Source organism: Rhineura floridana, chromosome 4 (assembly GCF_030035675.1).
Source record: "Rhineura floridana isolate rRhiFlo1 chromosome 4, rRhiFlo1.hap2, whole genome shotgun sequence".
Taxonomy (NCBI): Eukaryota; Metazoa; Chordata; class Lepidosauria; order Squamata; family Rhineuridae; genus Rhineura; species Rhineura floridana.
This window is the reverse complement of record NC_084483.1, coordinates 121,940,103-121,964,346: the sequence shown is the minus strand read 5'-3', so window position 1 is coordinate 121,964,346 and position 24,244 is coordinate 121,940,103. Positions and strand designations below refer to the sequence as shown.

The 24,244-nt window shown below is 43.2% G+C and overlaps 1 protein-coding gene across 9 annotated transcripts in view; it reads right to left on the bottom strand.

The window, feature by feature from the left end:
• Nucleotides 1-2,451: 2,451 nt before the first annotated feature.
• SYNJ2 (synaptojanin 2) overlaps nucleotides 2,452-24,244 on the bottom strand; it is a 76,072-nt gene continuing 54,279 nt past the window's right edge. For 8 of the 9 annotated variants that reach the window (XM_061624217.1, XM_061624220.1, XM_061624223.1 and 5 more), the window contains 9 exons: nucleotides 19,604-19,822; nucleotides 17,649-17,727; nucleotides 14,853-15,021; nucleotides 14,115-14,294; nucleotides 13,364-13,498; nucleotides 10,791-10,903; nucleotides 8,530-8,638; nucleotides 6,547-6,746; nucleotides 2,452-4,815 (listed from right to left, as the gene is read on the bottom strand). In XM_061624217.1, coding sequence (XP_061480201.1) covers nucleotides 4,006-4,815; nucleotides 6,547-6,746; nucleotides 8,530-8,638; nucleotides 10,791-10,903; nucleotides 13,364-13,498; nucleotides 14,115-14,294; nucleotides 14,853-15,021; nucleotides 17,649-17,727; nucleotides 19,604-19,822 — 2,014 coding nt within the window. In that variant the 3' untranslated portion in view covers nucleotides 2,452-4,005. The remainder of the gene's footprint in view (nucleotides 4,816-6,546; nucleotides 6,747-8,529; nucleotides 8,639-10,790; nucleotides 10,904-13,363; nucleotides 13,499-14,114; nucleotides 14,295-14,852; nucleotides 15,022-17,648; nucleotides 17,728-19,603; nucleotides 19,823-24,244) is intronic. The other variant, XM_061624225.1, reaches the window with a different exon arrangement.

Sequence of the window (24,244 nt, the reverse complement as noted above, 5' to 3'; positions counted from 1 at the left end):
GTTAGGGGTTTTTAATTTATCCAGCAGGAGTTAAGCTGGAAAATATCATTTGTACCTATCCGCCTTTCATTTGCACTGAAAACACAAACCCTTCCTGTTTCTAAATGACAAGAACAAAAAAGATAGGTGGAAAGTAGGGAAGGAGACTAGCTAAATGCAGTAGCTTAGGGATGGGGATGGGAACTGGATCTGGATGATGGGCTGGATAATTTTCTCCCCTACCCCATCCGGGCCAAGTCTGAGAAGCAGGCATCAGAGTAGCAGGTACAGGGCATATGGGTGTGGCTTGGCCAAATGAAAATGCCTGGCAGGTCTAACTACGTCCATGGGCTGGCCCCACCACTGTAGTATAATTTCTGTACTAAGCCCTGATCTAGAAGTATACCTGTGCAGAAGTAGGTTGTCTGTGTGACTGCTGATCTGGCCAAGTGGTAATGAACTGTTAGAAGATGAGTGTCTAAGTGCATGATGATTCATACAACTTTTAATCCTAGTGTTGTTTCTTAATATCAAAGATGGTGTTCCCAGCTTGTTCCCAGACTTACCTGGCCAACCACTGTTGATAATGGCAAGCTGGAGATGACCCATAGATCCAATCTTGAAAGGATTTCTTACATTCTTCTTACATGTGTACTAAGCAATGAGGTCTCAAGAGTCTGCCACAATTTTTATGTTCTGTCTGTACAGAGTAGCAAATGTACCTGGCCTGATCCAGCAGGCTCTTCTTATGTTCTTATGTACTTTGTGTTCAGGCCTGCCTTGGGGACAGAATAGGACTTGGTCTCCTTGGTGATGTTTTTTGGGAGAGGGGAAGTGCAACCCTGTTGATTATCCTTTGATGCAGTTGACTATGGTATCCTCTTGAGTTGGGGGCACTGTTTTACAGTGGTTTCAATCCAACTAGCAGAGATAGTTCCAGAGAGCGGTATTGGGTGATTGTGCCTCAGCCCCTGCAAGGTGATCTATGGGATGTTCTAGGTGTAGTTTGTCCCCATTATTAATAGTGATATGATGTTGCTGGATGTGATCATTAGGAAATTTGGTGCAAGATGTCAGTAGTATGCTGGTGACACCTAGCTCTATTGCACTGTAACATCTAAATCAGGAGGTTATGTATGTCCTAAGCTGATGCCTGGATGTAGCACAGGCAAGACTTTGTTGGTGGTTCCACCAGGGGTTGCCCCAACGGCACTGACCTGTGAAAGGGTCTTTTCAGTGGTGGTTCCCCATTTGTGGAATGCCCTCCCCAGTGAGGTGTGTCATTATTGACTTTTAGGAGGGATTTGAAAATATATGTTTATCCAGGCATTTGATGGCTGAAGGAGTCTATTCCTGGCAACTCAGAGATCACTGGATGAAAACTGTAACTGTTTTTAGAATACTTTTTTTAAAAAAGTTTTGTTGATGTGTTTACTGTCCATGGCTACTTCAGGAGGAAGGGTGGGATATAAATTCCATAAAAATGGACTGTATGAAGGCCAGTAAATTGCAACTGAATCTTGACAAGCCAGACGCTATGGATGGACAGTTTCATGGTCCAGGAATTGGGTTGCACTCTCTCTGAAGGAGGAGGTGTATAGTTCTGGGGGTTGCTCCTAGATCCATTGCTATCACTAGAGGCCCAGTTGACCTCAGTGGCTTGGAACACCCACTACCAGCTTTGGTTGGTGCAGCAACTACAATAGTTCCTGGATAAGGATAGCCTTGCATAGTGTTCCACTCGTTGCTAACCTTACAATTAGACTACTGTCATGCACTGTACAGTATGTGGGGCTACCCTTGCACCTGGTTCAAAGCTACTAGTGCAGCTGCTAGGGTGCTTAGCAGCTTTACATCAATGCTGTAAGATCTGCATTGGCTGCCTATTAGTTAGCAAGCAAACTTCAAGGTTCTGCAATGTCCTGAAACAACCTGAGGTCATGCGACCTAGGAGACTGCCTCTTCCAGGACAGACCAAGTCAATCTTTAAGGTCTTCTGAGGAGACCATGCTGGTTGTTCCAAGACCAGCAGATTGCCATTTGGTAATGATGTGACAGCACCCACACCCTTGATTGAGACCATTAAATGTCTCTTTAAAATGTGTAAGTTTACCCTAGCTTTTGTGTACTTTGACTCTTAATTGTCACATTTGTATATTGCCCAGTGTTATCTGTGATATATAGTTGCATTTTGTTTTTTCCAGCTTCCAAGAAATTTTACTTGATGTGTTTTTATTCTTATGTAAACAACTTAAGAGATGTCTGATATTAAGCAGAACAAAAGTCTGATTAAATAACTGTTTTGCCATTATTACATATCTGACACCCCCCTCCCTTTTACATTTTAGCCTCTGATTCACAGAAGCAAGAGGCATCACATTCCTTTCTGAAAAGCCAAATGTTTAGAGGAAAATAGAATCTAAAAAGGAATAAACCAAGTCCAGTTTCTTAAAAAAGAAATTTAATGATCTTATTTACAGCCTCAATACAAAAAATGATAGTCAAATACTTTATAGTCCCCCCCATCTTTACTATTTAAGATCAATTAAAATCAAATCACTAAATTTGCCACTGCATCAAAAGTAAATTACCAGTCTTGAACAGTCACCACATGGTATATCATTGTCTGATTCCTACAGGTAGGTCCTTACATGTGTTTCCTTATTAGTTAACTATTAAGAATAAAATTATCTGCCTTTTATGCTCACACTACATTATTAATCTGTTCTCTACAGTAGCTGCCCTGATGCTTTACTAGGCAAAGGGTACTTTCATTCTTGGGATTGTAGCTCCAAAGCATGAGAACTGGGAGCCTTGAATACAGACATTTCCCTCATATGTGCCTCTGACATTTTCTATATATGTTGCTCATTTGGGAGCTGTGCTAGCTGATGGGAGCAATAGTCCAAAATATCTGGAGGGCACCAGATTGGTGAAGGCTGCCCTAAGCAACATGGTCTTCTCAATCATAGGGAACCAGTCAGGATGTGGGTCAGCAAATGCAATACAGAACAGCAACGGAGTGATATTCTGGAACAGGGATGGAGAACCAGTGGCCCTCTAGATGTTGTTGGAATACTATAGTTCTCATCATCCCTCACCATTGGTGTTGATGTTCAGCAGTATGCAGAAGGCTACAGATTCCCCATCCCCACACTAAGGGAGGCATGTCTGAGCCACTTCCCAACCTTCACTCATGCTAGAGATGAGACTGCAGCTGCCTTACAGTATATGGTCTCGTGCTCTCATCTTCTCAGATACCATTTGCTATCAGCTGTATCATTATGCAGGCCTTTTACACAGATGGCAGTCCCTGATACTAGCAACACTGTTGACTGCAGCACCACTTCTAAAGCAGCCTTGGATGACTTTATATCCTGTGCCACATTATTCTATGCTGTTATCACTAGCCACCATTGGCAGATAGTTTTGTCCCTTTCAACCCTCAGTGAAAAGCAGAGCGCTTGCTTGCCTGAGCCCAACTGATTTAAATTTCCCAGAATGTGGAGATGTTAACTACCACAAAAGGGAAGAGGCAGAGGCAAACAGCTCTAGGAAATGCCATGAGATACTCGGCAAATAAGTCCTACTCGATTCAGTAGGGCTCCTTTCCTAGAAAGTCTATTTACCATTTCACAGCAATTACACTTGTGTGCCCAAAGCGACAAAAAGTGCCTCTTTAGACATAATGCAGAATCCTCCGTGCTATCATTTTCACAGCAAGGGAGTACAGGGCAACCAGCCAGCCTTGGCATGAAGTACAGAAAGTGAGCAAAGTGCAAACAAGAAGTAATTGCACCAGAAAGAATTATAGCAGCACACGTAAAACAAAGAGTTGTTACTCAATGTACCATACGATTCATTTGGGGTGTGGGAGAGGGTAAAGTACCGTAACTGACTTGATGAACTTAAGTCCTTCCTGTACCAGAGGCTCTGAGAATAAAGCAAACTGGTTTAGAAAAAATCTTGTCCCATTATTATTATTATTATGTTTGCTTGCTGTAGAAAAGACAAGGGAAAAAAGGCTCATAGTTTTAAATTGCAGTCTGTGTCTACACCGGTGTTTTGGTTTTGCTTGAAGGCAACCAGTTCGGTAGAGTCTTGAGAGATAGTACCAATGTTGCCACCTTCACCAAATGTAACCCAGTGGCTGAAATCTCTTGGACTGGAGTTTTTCAAATCTTTTGGAGTGTGTGTTGGATTGATTGGCAAAGGATGAGTGGCTGACTGGTAAGTAGCACAGTCTGCCTCCAGGTCTAACAGACTGGTGCTTCCCCCAAGAAAGTCATTGTCTGAAAGCTGCTGCTGCTGCTGGAGGCACATGGAAGGAGGAACCTGCAGGCTACCAATTAACTCTGAAGCAGTTGGCCTCAAAAGGTTAGAGCCATTGTCAACTGGGCTGGTCATGGCGGCGGCTGCAGGAAAAGAGCACTCTCTAAGTGAGAATGGGAGGGACTCGGAATCCTGACTGATAGATGGATTATTGTCCTTGTTGGAACTGAAAGTTAACCTCTTGAGAAACAGGCTGTCACTGTTCTGGAGTGCTTGCAGATGAAAATCAGGAGGGGCAGACTTCTTTCTCCTTGGTGGAACTCTTGGAGCATAGTTAGAATTCAGAGAAGGAAGACCACAGCTTTCCTCTGGAAGGTGCAGGGGAGTCGGCTGCCTTTCACTGCTCCGCCTCCTCTCGAGGATTTTGTCTGGGTGGACTGTTCTTGGCTTAGGAACAGGGGCTGCTCTGGTAGGACTTGTAGCTCTGGCTTCAAGGCAAGACTCTGGCAATGTAAAGGAGAAGTGACCAATGGACTGTTCAAACTGCTCTTCTGGAGACAGAGGCTGAGAAAAAGATGACAATCAGTTGCCATTCAACCAAACACCCAGTAGGATCAGGAAAGTGATCAAGAAAAACACAACCTCACATACCCCCACCAAAAAATGCTTCAAGCCTGCTAAAGCAAAGCTGATGGATTATTAGCAATAGCTTATTCTGTAGTTCTGTACATGCAGTATTCTATATCAGATGTGACATTAAAAAAGATCTTAGGGTATCTGTTTTAAAAATGTGCTAAAAACTCCAATGTTTAGGGGACAGAATTATCTCCTTTCCATGGTTGTCATCACTCCTACTAATTCTGAACTCAGTCCCAGGGTGCTGACAAACACTGAAGCCAAAATCGGGGCATCAAGAAACAAGGGGTGTGTGCATGCTCAGGTGAATCCTTAAGTTTAGAAGTACAAGAAACATTTAAAAAACACTAAAGGAAACCCCCTCCTCCCCAAAAAACAGGCCAATGAGGACTGTGTATGCTTAGTAGTCAGATGGAAAAGAACAGTGGAAGGAGGGGCGAAACAGAATGGAGTTGTACTGGAGGAGGGCATGGCTGGCTGCGGAGTGGGTGAGCACAAGGGTTTTGAAGCTGATGAGCAACACTGACACTTAATTCATTTCTAAAATGTATATGCCACTCTTCATCCAGAAATCCCATTCATCCATCATACTTTCCCCTTCCCCTCTTGCTGTGCATTTTCCTTGTTGGGATGATAAGATGGGAGGGGAAAGGAGGGAGTGAAAGAGAGGCTAGCTGAGAGAGGAGCCCAGAGAGGACTAAGTAGGAGAGTGGAAGGTGGAGAGTTCTGTTTGTCTCTCCTCTGTCGTCCTTTGCTCCACTTTCCTTTTCTTCCCCTTAAGAGACACATAAATACAAAAAGGTCAGAGAGAACCATCTCAGTGTTTGGATAGTTCATTTCCTGCCTCATACTAGGAAGCTATTTTTAAATGTCCCCAGGGACAGAAGTGAGAGCTGCCCATAAAAATCAATGGAGAAATCCAATATCTTAATGTGGCTGGGATTGAGCACCAGTGTGTCAAGCCTATTCACCTCACTCCCCACAACACCCAAAAGGAGCAGACTTCTTTCTCCTTGGTGGAAGTCTTGGAGCATAGTTAGGCAATGAAGGGACTTTTGAAGGCTGAATACCTACTAACGTCATAAATTGTGCCGCCCTACAAGATCTGCCACTCAGGGCCTCCTCTCAGTCCCGTCAACTAAAGTGATTGGGTTGGTGAGGACTCGGGAGAGGGCCTTCTCTGTGGCAGCCCCCACGATTTGGAACTCCCTCCCAATAGATCTTCGACATGCCCCTTCCTTATATATATTTCGCCGAGGCCTGAAGACTTGGCTTTTCCATCAGGCCTTTATGAACTTGAGACTTCTAAGGTGAACTAGCTTCAGAATTGTATTACTGACAACTCTACTAAATATTGTAATTTTGCATTGTGCTGTACTGGTTATATTGTTTTTATTGTATCATATTTTACCATGTATTTTATCGTGCTTTATTGTACGCCGCCTAGAGTGGCCATTGGCCAGATAGGCGGCCTATAAATTAAAGTTTATTATTATTATTATTACTAATTCAGCTCATTGACAAGCTCAGTTGCAAATTTTGTACTTATACCTAGCAACTGCATGTACAACCCCCAAATATGCCTTCTGGATATTGACTGAACACTATAATTAAGGGACTCTTTCTCTGCTGGTGAGAAAGTTCTGCTATAACACTTACACATCCTGGCTTCCCTCCCGTCGTTTGCAGGGGGGATAGTTTCTTAGTAGATGGAACTTTGGGCGGTGGACGCTGAGGGACGAGCACTGGGACAGGCATGCTGTGAAGGGGTGCAGGCTTTGGAACACCAGGAAAGCTTTCAGATTTAGTGACAGTTTGGGTTGTCACTGGAATGGGTGCCAAGGCTTCCTCTGGGGTTACTAAAATATAAAAGGTAGAAAATCTATTTATTCTACTATGCAAGATAAATTAAAAGTTAATTTGCTCAAACTGTCTTTTATACACACACACACACACACACACTGTGACCAACTTATCTGGGCTGAAAATGCACACCAAAGGCAAGAATTTACAACATTCGCTAACAATAAGCACAGGTAAAGGTAAAGGTGTCCCCGCACTTGTAGTGCAAATAGTTTCCGACTCTTAGGGTGACGTCTTGCGACGTTTACTAGGCAGACCGTATATATGGGGTGGGATTGCCAGTTCCTTCCCCGGCCTTTCTTTACCCCCCAGCATATGCCGGGTACTCATTTTACCGACCACTGCACTCTTTATAAAAATCAAGTCTTGACAAAAGTAGTCTGAATTTAAAAACGACTTTATGGGGGTGGGATGGAGGAGAGCCTTAGCCCAGTGGTAGAGCGCGTGTTACATGCCAAAGCTCCCGGGTTCAATCCCTGGAATTTCCAGGTAGGCTGGGAAAGGCTCCTGTTTGAATCCCTAGGGAGTCCCTGCCAGTGAGCGAAGACAATACTGTGTCAAGGATGGACCAATGCTCTGACTTGGTATAAGACAGCTTCCTATGTTTGACACAAACATTGCTGTGAAAATTCTAACGGATTTTTTTAAAATCTAATTTTGTAATGATCTGAGATTGTACAAATAAACATACTGACTGACTGAAAAAAACCCAAAATATTCACCACTCTCATATCCTCATATCATATTGTTCACTGCCCAGAGAGCTATTGCTAGTCGGGCAGTATATAAGTTTAATTATTATTATTAATAATAATAATAATAATAATAATAATCCTTCCAACAAAATGAAAAACAAACAAAAAAACAGTAAAATTAAGTCAAGAAATGGATTACTACAGTAATAAAGTGACAAGTCTTGCCCTGAAGATGAGAATTCTGAAGTCTCCCCATGAATCCAGATTACATTGCAAAGTGCTCCGCAATAGAGTACTTTTTCAGTAAGACCTGACCATCCCATACGACATCAGGTCTAGGCCAGTTGGGCATGGAATGGCATGGCTGAAGTGGCCTTATGGGCAAAATGGAGAGGCCTAGTGGGCCTAATTAGGGCTGAGGTTCCCCACCCCTGATCTACACAGTGAGCAGCTCTTGCATGTTGCAACTCGGAGCAACCACTGCCCTTTCAAACAGTCTCCCTTTGGTAAGCTGTAATGCAAAAATAGGCTCTGAATAACAGTGCTTTTCTTGAATGGCAAATGCTTCAAGGATAAGGTGAATCCACAAACACAGTACTTTTCCCGTCACTCCACATGCAGAAGGAATTATCTGAAGTCTAACAAATCACTAGGAAAAGCAGTGCAAACCACAGTTTAAGAATTGTTGTCATAGGGGATGATTTTTGCAACAATATGCAATCCACTTCACACTATAAATCCATTTCAATTACAGGAACCATTTTCACATAGCACATTACTTTAAAAAATAAGTTTAAGTGTCTCAATGTAAAGAGATTGCAAGGAGCTCTTTTAAAAATATTAGGTGCTGACTTAATGCTTGAAAAGGCAGAAATAAGTTCCATTTGAAACAAAAAGATGAACTGTATTGTTATGCAAACTGATGGCTTTCCATGTTACACTGTACAAGAAATGAGAACAGCAGTTTATAAAATTTGACGATGGCTCCTGAAAGAGATGTCTGTTATGTATGCCATAATTATAAAAAAGCAACATAGAAACAGATATTGTCAAATTTCTTAGCAGAAAGCTCCATTCATTTTACCTCCTTTTGCTTGCATCAAGCATCGAATGGCTTCCTCTGCTTCCTGAGGGGTGGTGGTTTTGATCTGTTTGACATTATATGGCTTGCTAATTCCAGTCCGTGATTTGGGCTTACAAGAGTTTAAAAGAAAACACAAAAGAGTATGAGCCCAAAAGAAAGGCATATGTATGCCACTCTCAAAAGCAGCATGTAAACATGACTGTAGACTTATTATTTATTAAGAATAATTATTATTTAAGAATAAGAATTACAGAAGAGTGATTAGCTCTTGTATGTCAATCATGAACTAATGCAAATAAATGCTTCTCACATGAAGGAATTCCTTCTCATATCCACTCCTTCCCACTTTGCTATGCTACTAGGCTCTTAGATCTTCAAAAAGATGTCCTGTTTAAGGAGCTGCCTCCAAAGATGTGGTGACTAAGGCTAGGACAGCAGTGGGGAAGCTGTGGCCCTTCTGATGTTGTTGGACTCCAGCTCTCATCAGCCTCAGCTAGCTTGGCCAATGGTCAGGGACAATGAGAGTGGTAGTCCAACAGTATGTGAAGGGCCACAGCTTCCCCATCCCTGGTCTAGGGGCTTAACTGCAGTGGTACCCTAACCCTGGAATTCTTTACCTAGGAAAGCTCATTCAGCCACCTCTTTTCATTCATGTAGGAAACTGGCAAAGGCTGAGCTTTGAAGAAGGCCCTTGGGTAGTGGAGAACTTGGGATTCTTCTGAGTATGCACAGATTATGATTTTTGGCTGCTATTTTACAATGTATTGTCTTTAAGTACTGGTTTTAGAATGCTTATGTTGTTTTTGTATGATCTCTTTCTTGTGAGCTGTTTTGAGAATTTTAATAAGTGGAATATATTTTTAATGAGTCACTATTCTACTTGCCAGACAAAAGTAGAAGCTGGAACACTGGGAAACTGTAAGCACGTTTCCTCGATTTAAGAAGTTCACGGCAAAACTGCCCCTTGACCATTTTGATAGCTGTCGCAGTGCAAGTATTATTTTGAGTGTTGAAAGTGCACAACTGTTATCATTTCATTATCCTCATTATTTCCCTGGGGTAGACTTGGGTCCAAAGCCATTATTCTTTCCACTGGACCACTGGATCCAAAGATATCCATATGATCCTACCAAAATGGCTCAACTTGGGTAGATGGATAGGAATGTGAGTTTGTGTAGAACAAAACTGACCAGCAGGATCTTAGCCTCCCTATTAAGAACACACAAGATATTGGGATTGGTCCCAAGATACCGGGATGGAATCACACTGCTCATCATTACACTCTGTTACTTCTTTTATTCGGTTTTCTCAGTCTCTTGTATTATGCACTTTGTGGATATCTTATCTTACATTGGCATGAGCAAGTTGCGTGAGGTGTATATGATTATGGGTGTTTTTCTGATTACCTTTTAACACCCTCATCCCATAGAAAAGGCTGCTGTGCAACGTCAGCATTTCATAAGTAACATAGGAAATTCCTAGTACAGTGCACAAGAATAAATAATACACTGGGTACTTTAATGTTTGATGCATCTGATGACATTTTAATATATTAATTGTTTACAGTGTTTTTAAAATATGTAATTTCATTGTAAGCTGCTTTGGAAGGATTTATATCCTGAAAGGTGGGATATAAATATATATCAGAATTGGAAAATTACCACCCCTCCTTCTGTTGATTCTTGGCTAGTTAAAATCTGGGATACGGCATGTATGGTGAAGCTTAACAAATCTGTTTAAAGTGAAAGAGGGTAAAGAATGAGAAAATATTTTTATAGAAAATTGGAGCTTGTTTATCTTATATTGGAACAAGTCAGTGAATCCATATTTTCTGTTGGGAGAAGTGCAAGAAAAGGAAATAGATGATATACTGGAATAATTTGGAAAATGATTATTAATAGCTGATTTTTTCTTACGTTGGATTTGTGGGAATAATAAAATATATTTAAATGATTGATGTGACTATTTAAGATAAATATTATATTAAAATTGTATTTGTAATAATATTTTTAGATTTTATTTATTCATTTATTTTTTGTTGAATTTACATCCCACTGTTCCTCCTGAAAGAGCCCATGCAATGTTTAATGTTATACATTCATATATTAAATATAATTGTGTGTTGTTGTATATTGAATAAAATATTTCTACATGTTGTTAAGAATAAACATTCTAAAAATGTAAAAATAAAAACATTATAATAATTAATTAAAAAATTACACACACACACACAATTGGAGCAATCATGTTGAACTACTCACTGGTTGCTGTGGTGCTCCGGGAAGAAGCTTTGCCGTCTGCAGGATAGAGCATAAGGAGCGGCCTCCTGAAGAGATGAACCCATCTGGCGGGGATTTTTTAACTGATATGCCAGCTGTTGGAGAGGCACATCAATTCATTTCTTATATTTTGTGTGTGGGTGCGTTAAGAAAAAGATAATTGTGAAAAAGTCACAGTCCAATATTGGTAGGTTCACCAGCTATTGATTAAAAAAATTCTGGTACCTGGACAGGTTTAGTGTGGAATAGGTCAGGGGATAGAATTTGGAGCAGAGCTATTAATAAAGCATTTTGGGTGCATGCCAACATTGTGCAAGCAGACTTTACCGTCCTCTCTTCTCCCACTATCTCCAAAATCTGTTCTGGAGGGTCCACCAACTTTCAGAACAGATTTTGATGGTGCATGGAGGAGGAGAAGACAGAGAAGTCCCACAGACAGTAGAAGTCTGTTCTGCTCGTGCATAGGCAGCACTGGATACCGCCCTTTGTTTGCTCCAGATAAGGTGCTGGCAGATAGAGTGGGCTGAGTCTGTATTTGGGTTTCTTCTGTGGAATCGCATACAGAATTAGTTGTAAAATCAACCCCCACGGCCGCTGTTACTGTTGCCACCAAGTCACCATATTGCTCTGTTGCTGCTAACCTTGCCTCTCTCAGCTTAGAAAAACATACACATACAACTTCCACATGTGAAATGATGTGCTGGGTTGTGCTAAACAATGTGGCACCTGATGGTGCATGCATGGGCTAGAAACAGCTCAACAATGCATACCAAGTAAACACTCTACTTCTAACTTTTACATAAAAACTCCCAATTCAAAAGATTCTGGCAAACTTGCCCAACCTTGTGTAAAAGCCAGAAATCTGTGCAACTAGTTCAGAGGTTAAAATCTATCTTTTTTCCTAACCTGCTAGAAAATACTGGTGTAAAAATTAGAGAAACCATAATTAATTGATTTATTTTTAAAAAAGAGAGAAAAGAACAAAGTGGCATATGAAAAAATGAAAAATATAAACATCTTTGCAGTTATGTACGAAGCATGTGACAACAAGAAAAATGAGGGTGACTTGCGTGTTCTAGCTTTAACAACTCTTAGCTGGTTTGAAGATTATATCGTTATGAATTAAATAAAGAAAATAATTTTGTGGCACCTTAAAGGGTAATAAATTTGTTAAGCCATAATAAATTAATTATCCAATAAATTGCCGCAAGACTCTTTGTTCTTTCTGCTGCAAGAGACCTAGACAGCGACCCCCCTGGAAACTCTTACAATTCTCCAAAATGTTACGATTCTCTTCCAACCTGGGCATAACATTCACCCACTTGGCCAGTAACTATTAAAAAGCATTTGACAGGATCTTTCCTCCTCAAAGCTTGGATTAAGCAAGGGATCAGATGTTAAGCTAGAATGTAAGGCCAAAAATCAAAGAGAGTTAACACCCCTCTCCTACGCATGTTTACTCAGCCTTAGTTCCCCAGAGTTCAATGGATCACACTCCTAATTAGGTTTGCCTGGGATTTCTGCCTTTGTCAGGCTAAGGGTGCAATCCAACCACCTTCTGCCGAGCTGGGAGGAGTTGGATGCTGTGGACCCTGGGCTGGGCTAGAAGGCTCTTGGCACTGCCAGGCTCCACCAGCCTCCACCTACAGCAGCCTCTGCCGTGGCTGAGCCACAGTGCAATCAGGAGTCTGTTGAGGGTGGCCAGCCCAGCAGGCAGAGAGCCGGGGTTATGCAAGATCCTCCTTGCGTTAAAAGCCCTCTCCTGGGTCCTGATCCACTCAGAAAGTCCACCAGCCCAAAGGCTGGCGCAGTAAAAAAAAAAAAAAGGTAATGGCTGCCTATGGGGAGTGCTTACTGCCTGGGAGGCTGATTCTTGGGAGCTGGCTTCTACCCGCAGCTCCCGACAGAGTTGACGCTCCGCTGGGTTGGTGGTTCCTGAGTGGGAAGTGGATGCCACGGAGCTTTCCGCCAGCTCCTCCTCCACTGCCCCCCTCCGCCGTCTTCCCACCATTTGTATTGCTATGTAAAATTGCAAGGATTTATGTGGCTGACAGCCTGATCCTGGGTAAATACCCAACAGGCATAGATCTCATTGGCTTCAGCAGACTCTGTTTCAGCTTCCCAAGAATCTCAGCTAACTTTTTAAAATTTAAGTTTCTAACCCTTTTGGCTATGAAGACAGGGTTTACATTTGTGAACAATGCCTGCTAAAACCTTAAATGTCAGAGAGGTGGCAGAATACGTTTTCTAAGGGCTGGGCCCCAGGCCTTCAGTGCCCACATAGCTCCTAGCCTATCCACATGATTAGCAAATACAGAATAAGTTATGCAAACTTGGGAAATGATGCAAATGTTGTCAATGTTCATACTTTGCTAAGAATTTAGTTTTTCTCAGCACAGAATTTGGACAGATGGGGTGCAGAATTATTTCCTTGCAGGGTGAGTACACACAGCCCTGCTTATTTCCGTGTACACATATTTGGAGCTGCAGCTTCCAGGATCTGGAAATCTAAAGCACAGAGGAAGGTCTTTAGAGCCAAAAGCGTGGAGCCCCACCTGGAGGAGGAGGCCGCTGTGGTGGCTGAGGCTGCCGAGGCCTGCCTGGAACAGAAAGAGACCTACTCGGAGAACGATGGCGGAATGCCCCATTTCCTTCTAGCTCTTGTTTAAGTTCAGCCACGGCAGCATCATCTAGGGAACACATCAAAATAAAAAAGAGAAAATTAATCTATACAAGGAAAAAAGGATGATAATGAAATTAGATGTTAACCTATCCAAGGAGGGAAGCTGAGAAATGAATCAACAAGACACAAGACACGTTTCCCTCATGAGGAAACTTCCCACGAGATCCATGTTCAGCCACTCTCTTCTGTCAAGCAGTAATGTATCACGCTTAATCCACTGCCTCAGGCATTGCTCCCCATCATTTCTAATGGGGGAATGAGTCACCGGGAAAGTCCAGTCAGCAAATAAAGGGGCATGTCTTCTTGGCACCAGAAAGATGTTTTTCAAATGAATTAGTTTTCTATAGGAAGGCATCAGGGTCACTCTCGATGCATAGCAACCAGTCTCGGTCGGTGGGGAGAGGGAGAGGGGCACAGTGGCAGCAAAACCAATAACAAAATGAAGGCGCTAAATTTATATTACACAGGCACATACTTAAATACAAACAAAATTTGGGTTTATTACTTTAAATATGCTCTTCTTAGAGAAAGGTACATCTCAAAAGCCCAATTACTGTGCTTTGAATGGGCTACTGTTATGACTGTAGCCAACTACCATCCTGAAAAGAAGTTAACAAGGTTACCTTTATATGGATGTGGCTTTCTTCCAGCAAGGTGAGATTTGTTTGCATGTACCATGGATGCCACCATCATATATTCAGGCCCGTCCAGCAAGTCTTCCACTGCTAGTGCCATTTCTGTTGCTAGAGGTAACTGAGGCAGCATGTCATCCAAATAATCATCTTCATCATCAAGGATATCACCTAAATCAGAAGATACAGTAAAGGAAATACTGGTGAGAAACTGGACTACACTTTCTGCTTTTTTCCTAACTCATGTTACAACTTGGGTCAAAAAGAAATGGGAATGTTTAGAAGTGTGGTGGTATTGTTCTGTGGACAGCACAGCTAAAGAGATTAGCTAGCCTCTCAGATCAGATCTAAGAGCTGTGTGTGGACATATATCAAAGCTTTTGAACCCCTCCCCCTTCTGAACGCAGCCCTAACACACTGCTCAACACGTTCTGCCCCAAACACCTTCCACTGCAAGAAGAGGAACAGCAACAACAACAGAAGGAAGCAATGGGGAAATCCCTGGGCCAAATGCCTTTTCTTGGACTGTGGCTGCTTCTGGCAGTGTAGGTGAAGGGCCGTTGTTTTGTATACATCTGAAATTATTTAATGTCAGACTGAAGGTTAGCAAATAAATGTTGCAGGTCTGAATCATTACTCACTTTCCTGATTCCAAAGATCAAGAGTACCTACAGAGACCTGGCCAGAAACTGAGTGCTCACAGCTTTATCTACAGTTTTTGCTACACACCTTCTGACTCATAATCTAAACTTGAGAAATCAAAATTTTCCTCCAGTAGGCAAGAGTTTGCTGTGGGTGACATGGGGGCAATGCTGTCTCGTTTCTGAACAATTTCCTCCTGAAGGCCTTTCAGCCAGTCTTTGGTTTTAGGCCAGATCTTCACTGTCTTGCCTTTAATCTGCAATACAAAAAACAAAGAAACAAAAAAATAATTATTTTCCCCTTGGTTAATCAAATTACTATGCATAAATGAGAATGTAAGACGACAGCCTGATCAGCAAACTGAAGACAAAAGGCTTCAACTAAATATTTTAAAGTGCATAGCTGGAACTCTTGATTGGCTAATTTTGCAGTTAAAATGTATTTTATTGTCTTAAACACAGATATTACAATGACATATAAAAGGAAGATGTCTATTGACTTGTGCATTCAGAACAGTATCCTGATTCTGACACTGCCAAGTCCAGGTGCTTGATGGTACAAATACAGGGCAGTGTTATACTTTCCATTTCCTGTTACTATTTCCTAAACACCAGCTGTTTAAACGTCAGGAAAAAAACCAAGCATGTTGGATATCCTGAATTCTTCTATTTTTTCTTTTTCTAGTCAGTGATATTTTCAGCCATCGGTGCTCGCAATAAAGAAGGATATGTAGATCTGTTATGTACTGTAAGCACATAATATTTTTTTTATTTAAATGTAAAATCACTATGTTGTGCCATGTTATGTGAAAACATAAGCAATGTTTTCCCGTTCATATTTTCTGAACCACTCCTAAAACTGAACACTTTCAGCCACATCCTCTGTTAATACTTCTCTTTTCTCAGCTGAAAGACTTCTTTAAAGGTCCTCTGTATGAAAGATACTCTACAGACTTGTCAATTTTTGTTACTCTTCACCAAGTGGCTTCAGGTGTTAATCATTTGACGGAATACAAGAGTGATGGGGAACCTGTAGCCCTCCAGTGTCATTGCACTCCCATCTGCATCAGCCATCACGGCTGATAGTTAGGGAAGATGTAGTCCAAATATATCTGGAGAGACCACAGGTTCCCCATTCCTGGAGTACAGAAAAGGCAAGTAAGCCATATATCCTGCACTGCAGATGCCATTAACATATGTAGTCTCTGCCTCTTTTCCAGGACTACGCTATTTTACATAAGACCAGTCTCCAAGGCCGAAGTGCAAGTGATGCTAAATATATCTTTTAATCTTGTGACTAGGATGCTCCTCTCTCTCTTTCTCTCTCTAACAGCAGCTGCACAGAGGGCAATCTGGACTGGCACCACAGGACAGGGGGAGGAGTTTAACACTAACTCCTCTCACCTTGCTTGGCTGTCTCACTCCACTTCCTCCTCTTAAGTAAGCTGCTAGGTAAATTGGAGCAAGCCCCCAGCGGTCTTGGCCTTCTTCCTTACTGCCTCTTCAGATAAGCTTTCTCCCATTTGGAATGATTAGCTCCTGCCTGCCAGATAGTGGTGAAAGGGTTTTTTTTCTCTGCCTCTACCTCTCTGCTACTGCCAGCACAAGAGACCTTCCATATTTTCCCCTGGCAGCTTTTCAAAGATCCTCATAGACTCAGTCCTGATCAGATCAGCACATCCCTCACCTTGCTCCCCTCCTCTATAGCTGTGGAGACATGACATTCATCAACCAAGTAAACGGGCTCCTCACAATAGCTATGGGTCTCAACAGTGGCTGCGGAAGCTCACCAGAAGCCCAACCTAGCTCCTTCATTGGGAGGTAAGCAGGGGATGTCTCTCTATAGCCTTCACGATGGCTGACACTTAGAAGAGGGCACTGTGACATCTTCTCGTCTCTGATGTTCTTTTTACCCTTGTTGATGGCTGACACCTGTGATTTTTGAGTGTTAGTTTCACTGTCACCCTGATGGGGATCTAGTTCCAGCTGTATAAGTATAATGTTAGTTAATACAAATGCGGATTACTTTGTACTTTCAAACACCCATCTCATTTAGGTTGTCTACCCTCTAAGAGCTATGGAATCCTTCTGAAATTCTTCACAGTCCTGAAATAGACTTAATTATCAAACTGCTTCCTCACCTAGTCTAATCTGAACTCTGAAAATGTTGCTGCTCCACTATTCACATGCCCCTTTCCCAGCCGCTATTGATTATGTTAAAACCAACAGGACCCAAAAATGATTCCTCAGTAAAGTAGCACTGCATCCCCCCCTAAGAAAATTAGACATTTATACATGTCCTGCATCTGCTACTAATTAGCTGGTACATAAGAGCATTAATGTTTATGCTAGCTAGAACTTGATTTGTGTGGCAGTGTTTCATGGAGCAACTTGACCTGCTTTTCAGAGTCAAAGTGTGCACAATACTGACTTGATCCATCCATATTCCTTGAAGTTAAGCCTGCAAAATGTCACTCTCATAGAAAACAGGAAGACAAGGAGTCCTGTGACACATGGATTTACTATGGCATGAGCATCTGGTGAAGTAGGTAAATGCATGCCATAATAAATGTATTTAGTCCTTAAAGTATGGCAGGAATCTTCCTTGTCTGAGTTGTTAAGTCTACCAGGTAGACTGGTAGCTTTCAGAGTTTCTCTCTGGAGCCTGTTTTAGTAGCTGACATTAAAAAAAAAAGGTCAGCCTGAAACTACAAGCTGGTGTTCAGGGAAATGTCATCTGCATATTAGAGATGAGGTCTGTAAAAATGTCTGACTTTCTATGAAATCAAAGACGATAGCAGGTCAGCTTCCTCTGGTATCCAGCTACCAGGTTACGTATTTAGATATCTAAAATAATGCAGTGGGTGAGTTGTTCGTTTTTTACCTTGACACCATCTACATCAAGAACATGAAGAGCAGACCTGCTTTCTGCAAATGTTACCAGCATTTGGCCTCCATTGATCCTAACAAGAACAGACACAAGAAGAGATGGTAAATCAACTGTACATATGCCTATTACTTCCTGCATTTAGTCTTATGAATAGTAAAGTTGTCTCCCAGATATTTGTAGGGCAGATGGTAGTAAATGTTTCATCATGCTCATTCAGAATGAATGATTCTGTATCTGTGCCTAACCAAATAGCTGATGTGTTGTTTCAATCACATCTTCTTTTCTCTCTCCGCACTTAAGATAAGGGCAGATTCAGGTGATTACGCAGAAATGGAGAAGAGAGGAAACAAGAATGACTTAGACTTGTTCTTGTAATGTTTCTTATGTAACATCCAGATAGGAAACTTAAGCATCTGATAATAAGACCATAAGAGGAGTCCTGCTGGATCAGACCAAAGGCCTATCTAGTCCACCATCCTTTTGCCTCAGTGGCCAACCAGGTATCTCCAGATAACAGCCCTCTCCTGTTTTGCTCCCCGGCAATTGGCATACTGCCTTTGAACCTGTATCTCCTCTATTGTGAGATGTGGGCATTACATATGGATAAAGCTTTCACTGCTGTCAAAATGATCAAGTTACCTCTTTGTTCATTACATAGGAAGAAGAAGAAAAAATGAAGTACAAGTCACTTGCTCTTCCCCTTCCCCCTCTTCTGAGCCACCCTCAATTCTTTCCCACCCACCGATCAGTTACTTTGGGACAGCAAAGAACTAATCCTGTAACATATTTAAAAGGCAGTATTGTTGGGGGAAAAGCAGTACTATTGTCCTTGGACATCATGAGCTTTTAAAAGATAATAGCTATCAAGATGTGTTTCTTTCTCTTTCATTAGTAATTTCCCATCTTCCCAGGCCATGGGACCATAGACTCCTAAGTTCTTGAACATATATCCTTAAATCTAACACAAGGGGTGCTGGGAATCTAGGGGAGCTTAGTGAAAAAGGGACCAGCACTTCTGGGGTGGAGTCGTGCTGCTGTTGGGCAAGATCTAAATGATACTAAAGACTTCATTATCACACTGATTATAGAAAATATAATTATTTCTCCTTTGACACACTTCTGTGATTGCTATGATGACACATTCACAATCAGGGTGATTAAAGAGTGGTAAAATGATGTGTTTTACCACGGCTTCAGGCAGGCTGGCTGAAATGGGAATTCTATTCCATGCTGATGATCATGATAATAAAGAACAAAGTTGTGGGAGAAATTGTGGGACAAGTAATGAAGAGTACAAGGATGCTGCCTTGTATATTTGAGCGGTGTATGCAAATTTGTTAAATAAAGATCCAATAAGGAGATATGGTTGTATTATTTGCAACCACAATATTTAATGCATGTGAGGAAAAACAAAAAACATAATATCAGAATTATAAACTCTTTTTGTTTGAGGCCATCCTCATTTGAATTAGGGTTATGTCCATTCAACATTAATAATTCAGAATTATACCCAGAATATGAGAGAACTGTGAGCATTTTTAAACTGATGCTCTAGTTTGCCCTAAGGTACTACTTCAGGCAACCTGTCATGCTTGTCTGACCACATCTCTAGAGACGACCACTAGCTCTCATGGGCCTTTTCATCAGACAAACATACAGGAAAGCCAACCAACCACTTCCTATGGATTGGTGGCTCAACATTTTGTTCTCCTTCAGTTTCATTCACTTTTTGTTGTTACAGCTGTGATTGTTGTGTTGATTTAAATCAAAAGCAAAGCTCAGCAAAAATATTAATTAAAATAGCACGATGGCACTGAAATATCCTCTAATAATTATTATGGGACTGTTGTTACATTGATATACTTTCACCAGTTAACCCTATCTAATGGAGACTGTTTCCAGTCCGAGGAGCACGGATTCTCTTCTTTAAATGAGAACAATTATTTTACCTGACAAGTACAACAATGCCATAAGTCTCAAAGATTTGCATTAGCTCAGTACGCAAGTCCTCTGGAAATTCATCCCTCTCTTCAGGGGATGGTGTCTGCAGAGTCACCACTACAGTGGCATCCAGGGGACCCTGGAAGGAGGACACTTCCTGGAAAACATTCTCCCGAGCAGCCGCTTCAACTTCTTGGATTTCTACTTCTACAATAGCTAAAACAGGCCTATTCAGAAAAAGGAGAAGTAAGAGAGCGGGAAAGAAAAAAGCCACAATGATTCCAGGGGAGAAAAGGAAGAGAGGGGGAAATGCTGACATGTTATTAAAAATGAGCTGCACATGACAAGCAACTTGAAATCACTCAGGCCCATCTAACACACACTGTTTTGTATATCTGACAATGGATCATAAGTAATATGTTAAATCTTTTAAATGTTCATAGAAATATTTGTTCAACTGGGGAAAAGACTATAGTTTAGGTAGACTGATGGATTAAAGGCTTTGTTCTCCCTAGTGGTGGAGCAACTCTGGAGACCAAATATAAGAACACAAGAAGAGCCTGCTGGATCAGGCCAGTGGCCCATCTAGTCCAACATCCTGTTCTCACAGTGGCCAACCATGTGCCTGGGGGAAGCCCGCAAGCAGGACCCGAGTGCAAGAACACTCTCCCCTCCTGAGGCTTCCGGCAACTGGTTTTCAGAAGCATGCTGCCTCTGACTAGGGTGGCACAGCACAGTCATCATGGCTAGTAGCCATTGATAGCCCTGTCCTCCATGAATTTGTCTAATCTTCTTTTAAAGCCATCCAAGCTGGTGGCCATTACTCTGCTCCTGCAAAGGACCCATTCAAACACCACCATCACCAACAGCAACATCCTTATGGCAACGTAGCCAAAGTGAGTGTACATGTGTGTCTGCAAATAACATAAAATTAAAGTCTCTGCCTACAGATGAAGACAGTGATGTGTAATAGGAAATATTTCTACCTGCAGATATTTCTGTTGTGCTTTTAGGGAAATGTGCCCCTTCAAAGACTTCTCTACGTGAAGGTGCCTTATACTGCGTCAGACTGTTGGAACATCTAGCTCAGTGTTGTCTGCACTGACTGGCAGTAGCTATTCAGGATTTCAGAGGGGGGCTTTCTCTAGAGAAGCAGGGGATCAGGGGCGGTTTTCAGCTAACTTTTTGTGCTAGTGCAAGGATTTGCCCTAGTGCAAGGGGATGCCTCCCTCTCCAAGCTCCACACATGCCCCATGCTGTCCCCATATCTGTTCTGTAGGACTGGGGTAACCCCCTGAGCAGATTTAGGGGATCTGTGGGGGGAGGAAAGGGGGAGATTGTTCTATTAGGCAAGGAGAAATACTTGTGCTGATGGACCTTCACTTTAGCACTACATTGAATACAACTCCTGAATCTGGGACCTTCTGCCCCTGTTCTATCCCTGAGCTACAGCCCTTCTTCAGAAAACACACATGTGCCTCAAATGAGCAGTTATCTGTGGCAAAAAAAGTCAAAGACAGAAAAGGCCAAAAGAGAGAAGGATTTAGGTCTTTCTGAATCTGTTCCATGGGAAAACTAGAGACCTACTGATGTGTGAATATGCACATTGCATAAACTCTCCCATGAAGCTTGCTTGCTCGTTCGCTGCTCTTGCTGCTGCTGCTGCTGCTGCTCGGCTACCACCACCCTCTCCCTGTTGGACTTCTGCTTGGCAAGTGTCACACCTTGCAGGACCAGGCCCCAGGTACTCAGCCAGCTGTTGCTGATTTCTTCCACCTGTCCCTTATCCGGAGGAGATACATAAGCTGGATGGGTGAGGTGCCTCCTGCTGGGTCTTGAGTCATGTGCCTGGGAGAGAGGACTCAGAGCCAAGTGGGGAGATGTGAGGGGCCCCTCAAATAGTGTAGTGACAGGTCGAGGGAGATATGGCATTGTGAGGAGGACTTGCCAAGTAAGGTGAATGCGGCCCAGGCAGTTAATGGCTGTGCCTTGTTCTGGTCTTCCTCACACCCGCAGATTTGTTGGTTGCCCTATCAGCCAGACCTCCAGATGCTGCTCCTAAATGCCAGATCGGTACATAATAAGATCTCCCTCATTCATGATTTAATTGTGGATGAGGCAGCTGATCTGGCATGTATAACCGAGACCTGGGTGGGTGAACAGGGCGGAGTCAGTCTCTCTCAGCTATGCCCACCAGGGTACCTGGTTCAGCATCAGGGTAGACTTGAGGGTTGGGGAGGGGGGGTTGCTGTGGTCTATAGGAGCTCCATCTCGCTCTGCAAGCACCCTGTTCATGTGACTACTGGTCTGGAGTGTGTGCACCTTGTGTTGTGTCAGCAGGACAGACTGGGGATTCTGTTGGTGTACCGCCCACCCCGCTGCCCAACAGACTCCCTAGCTGAGCTGACGGAGGTGGTCTCAGGTGTAGAGATCCCCCAGACTGTTGGTTCTGGGGGATGTCAACATCCATGCCGAGGCCACCTTATCTGGGGCGGCTCAGGATTTCATGGTCTCCATGACAACCATGGGACTGTCCCAATATGCCATTGGCCCAACACATGTAGCAGGGCATACTCTAGATTTGGTTTTTGCAACTGGACATGGAGATGGTGATCTGAATGTGGGGGGCCTTGCATCAGTCCCTCTGTCATGGACAGATCACTGCTTGCTGAAGTTTAGACTTACAGCGGCTTTTCCCCTCTGCAAGGGTTGGGGACCTATTAAGTTGGTCCGCCCCCAGAGATTAATGGATCTGGATGGTTTCCAAAGGGCTCTGGGGAGTTTTCCGGCTGACAGGGCTGGCGCTCCTGTTGAAACCCTGGTTGAACTGTGGAATACAGAAATGACCCGGGTGGTTGACATGATTGCTCCTGAGCACCCTCTCCTGTGTAGAGCTCGTACGGCTCCATGGTATACCCCAGAGCTGAGAGCGATGAAACAATATAGCAGACGGTTTGAGTGCAGATGGCGACGAACTCCTGGTGGATGCAATTATACACTGGTAAGTGCCGATGGTAAGCTGTATTTAGGGGCAGTGAGGGCAGCAAAAAAACCAATTATTTTGCTGCCACTATCAAATCATCAATCTGCCGCCCAGCAGAGCTCTTCAGAATTGTCTGGGGGCTATTACACTCTGGCCCCAGGGACATGGTAGAACCATCTGAGGCCCGCTGTAATGAATTTGCTAGGTACTTCCAGGGTAAAATCTTTAGCATCCGCCAGGACTTAGACTCCAGTGTTATAGCAGGTGAATCAAGCAAGGTATCCAGAGCACAGCCTTGTCTCAATTTCTTGGATGAGTTTCAGTTTGTACAGCTTGAGGACATTGACAAGGTGCTTGGACAGGTTGGTGCAACCACTTCTGTGCTGGATCCTTGCCCTTCTTGGCTAATAAAAGCTAGCAGGGATGGAACAGCCGGCTGGGCCAGGGAAGTGATTAATGCTTCTCTGCGAGAGGGGGTGGTCCCTGGCTGCCTGAAAGAGGCAGTAGTGAGACCACTCCTGAAGAGACCCTCCTCGGACCCAGAAAATCTTAATAACTATAGGCCAATGGCAAATGTTCCATTCCTGGGCAAGGTCCTTTAATGAATGGTTGCAGGCCAGCTCCAGACACTCTTGGATGAGACCGATCTGGATCCATTTCAGTCAGGTTTCAGGCCTGGTTTTGGCACAGAAACAGCCTTGATCACCCTGTATGATGACCTTTGTCAGGAGAGAGACAGAGGGTGTGTGACTTTGTTGATTCTCCTTGATCTCTCAGCGGCTTTTGATACCATTGACCATGGTATCCTTCTGGGGAGACTGGCTGAGTTGGGAGTGGGAGGTACTGCATTGCAGTGGTTCCGCTCCTACTTGGCAGGTCGCCTCCAGAAAGTGGTGCTTGGGGAACATTGCTCGGCACCCTAGAGTCTCCAGTATGGGGTTCCGCAGGGGTCAGTTATGTCCCCCATGCTGTTCAACATCTACATGAAACCGTTGGGTGCGGTTATCCGGAGCTTTGGAGTGCATTGCCATCAGTACGGTGATGACATGCAGCTCTACTTCTCCTTTTCATCTTCTTCAGGTGAGGCTGTCAATGTGCTGAACCGGTGCCTGGCTGCGACAATGGACTGGATGAGGGCTAATAAACTGAGGCTCAATCCAGACAAGACTGAGATGCTGCTAGTGGGTGGCTCTTCTGGCCAGATGGTGGATGTCCAACCTGTTCTGGATGGGGTTGCACTCCCCCTGAAGGAGCACGTTCGTAGTTTGGGGGTTCTCCTAGAACCATCTCTGTCACTTGAGGCTCAGGTGGCCTCGGTGGCACGGAGTGCCTTCTACCAACTTCAGTTGGTGGCCCAGCTGTGCCCCTATCTGGACAGGGAAAACCTGGCTTCAGTTGTCCATGCTCTGGTAACCTCCAAGTTAGATTACTGCAATGCACTCTATGTGGGGCTGCCTTCAAAGACGGTTCGGAAACTGCAGCTTGTGCAAAATGCAGCAGCCAGATTGGTAACAGGGACCAGACGGTTTGAACATATAAAACCAATTCTGGCCCGCTTGCATTGTCTGCCTGTATGTTTCCGAGCTCGATTCAAGGTGCTGGTTTTAACCTATAAAGCCTTACACGGCTTGGGACCACAATACCTGATGGAACGCCTCTCCCGATA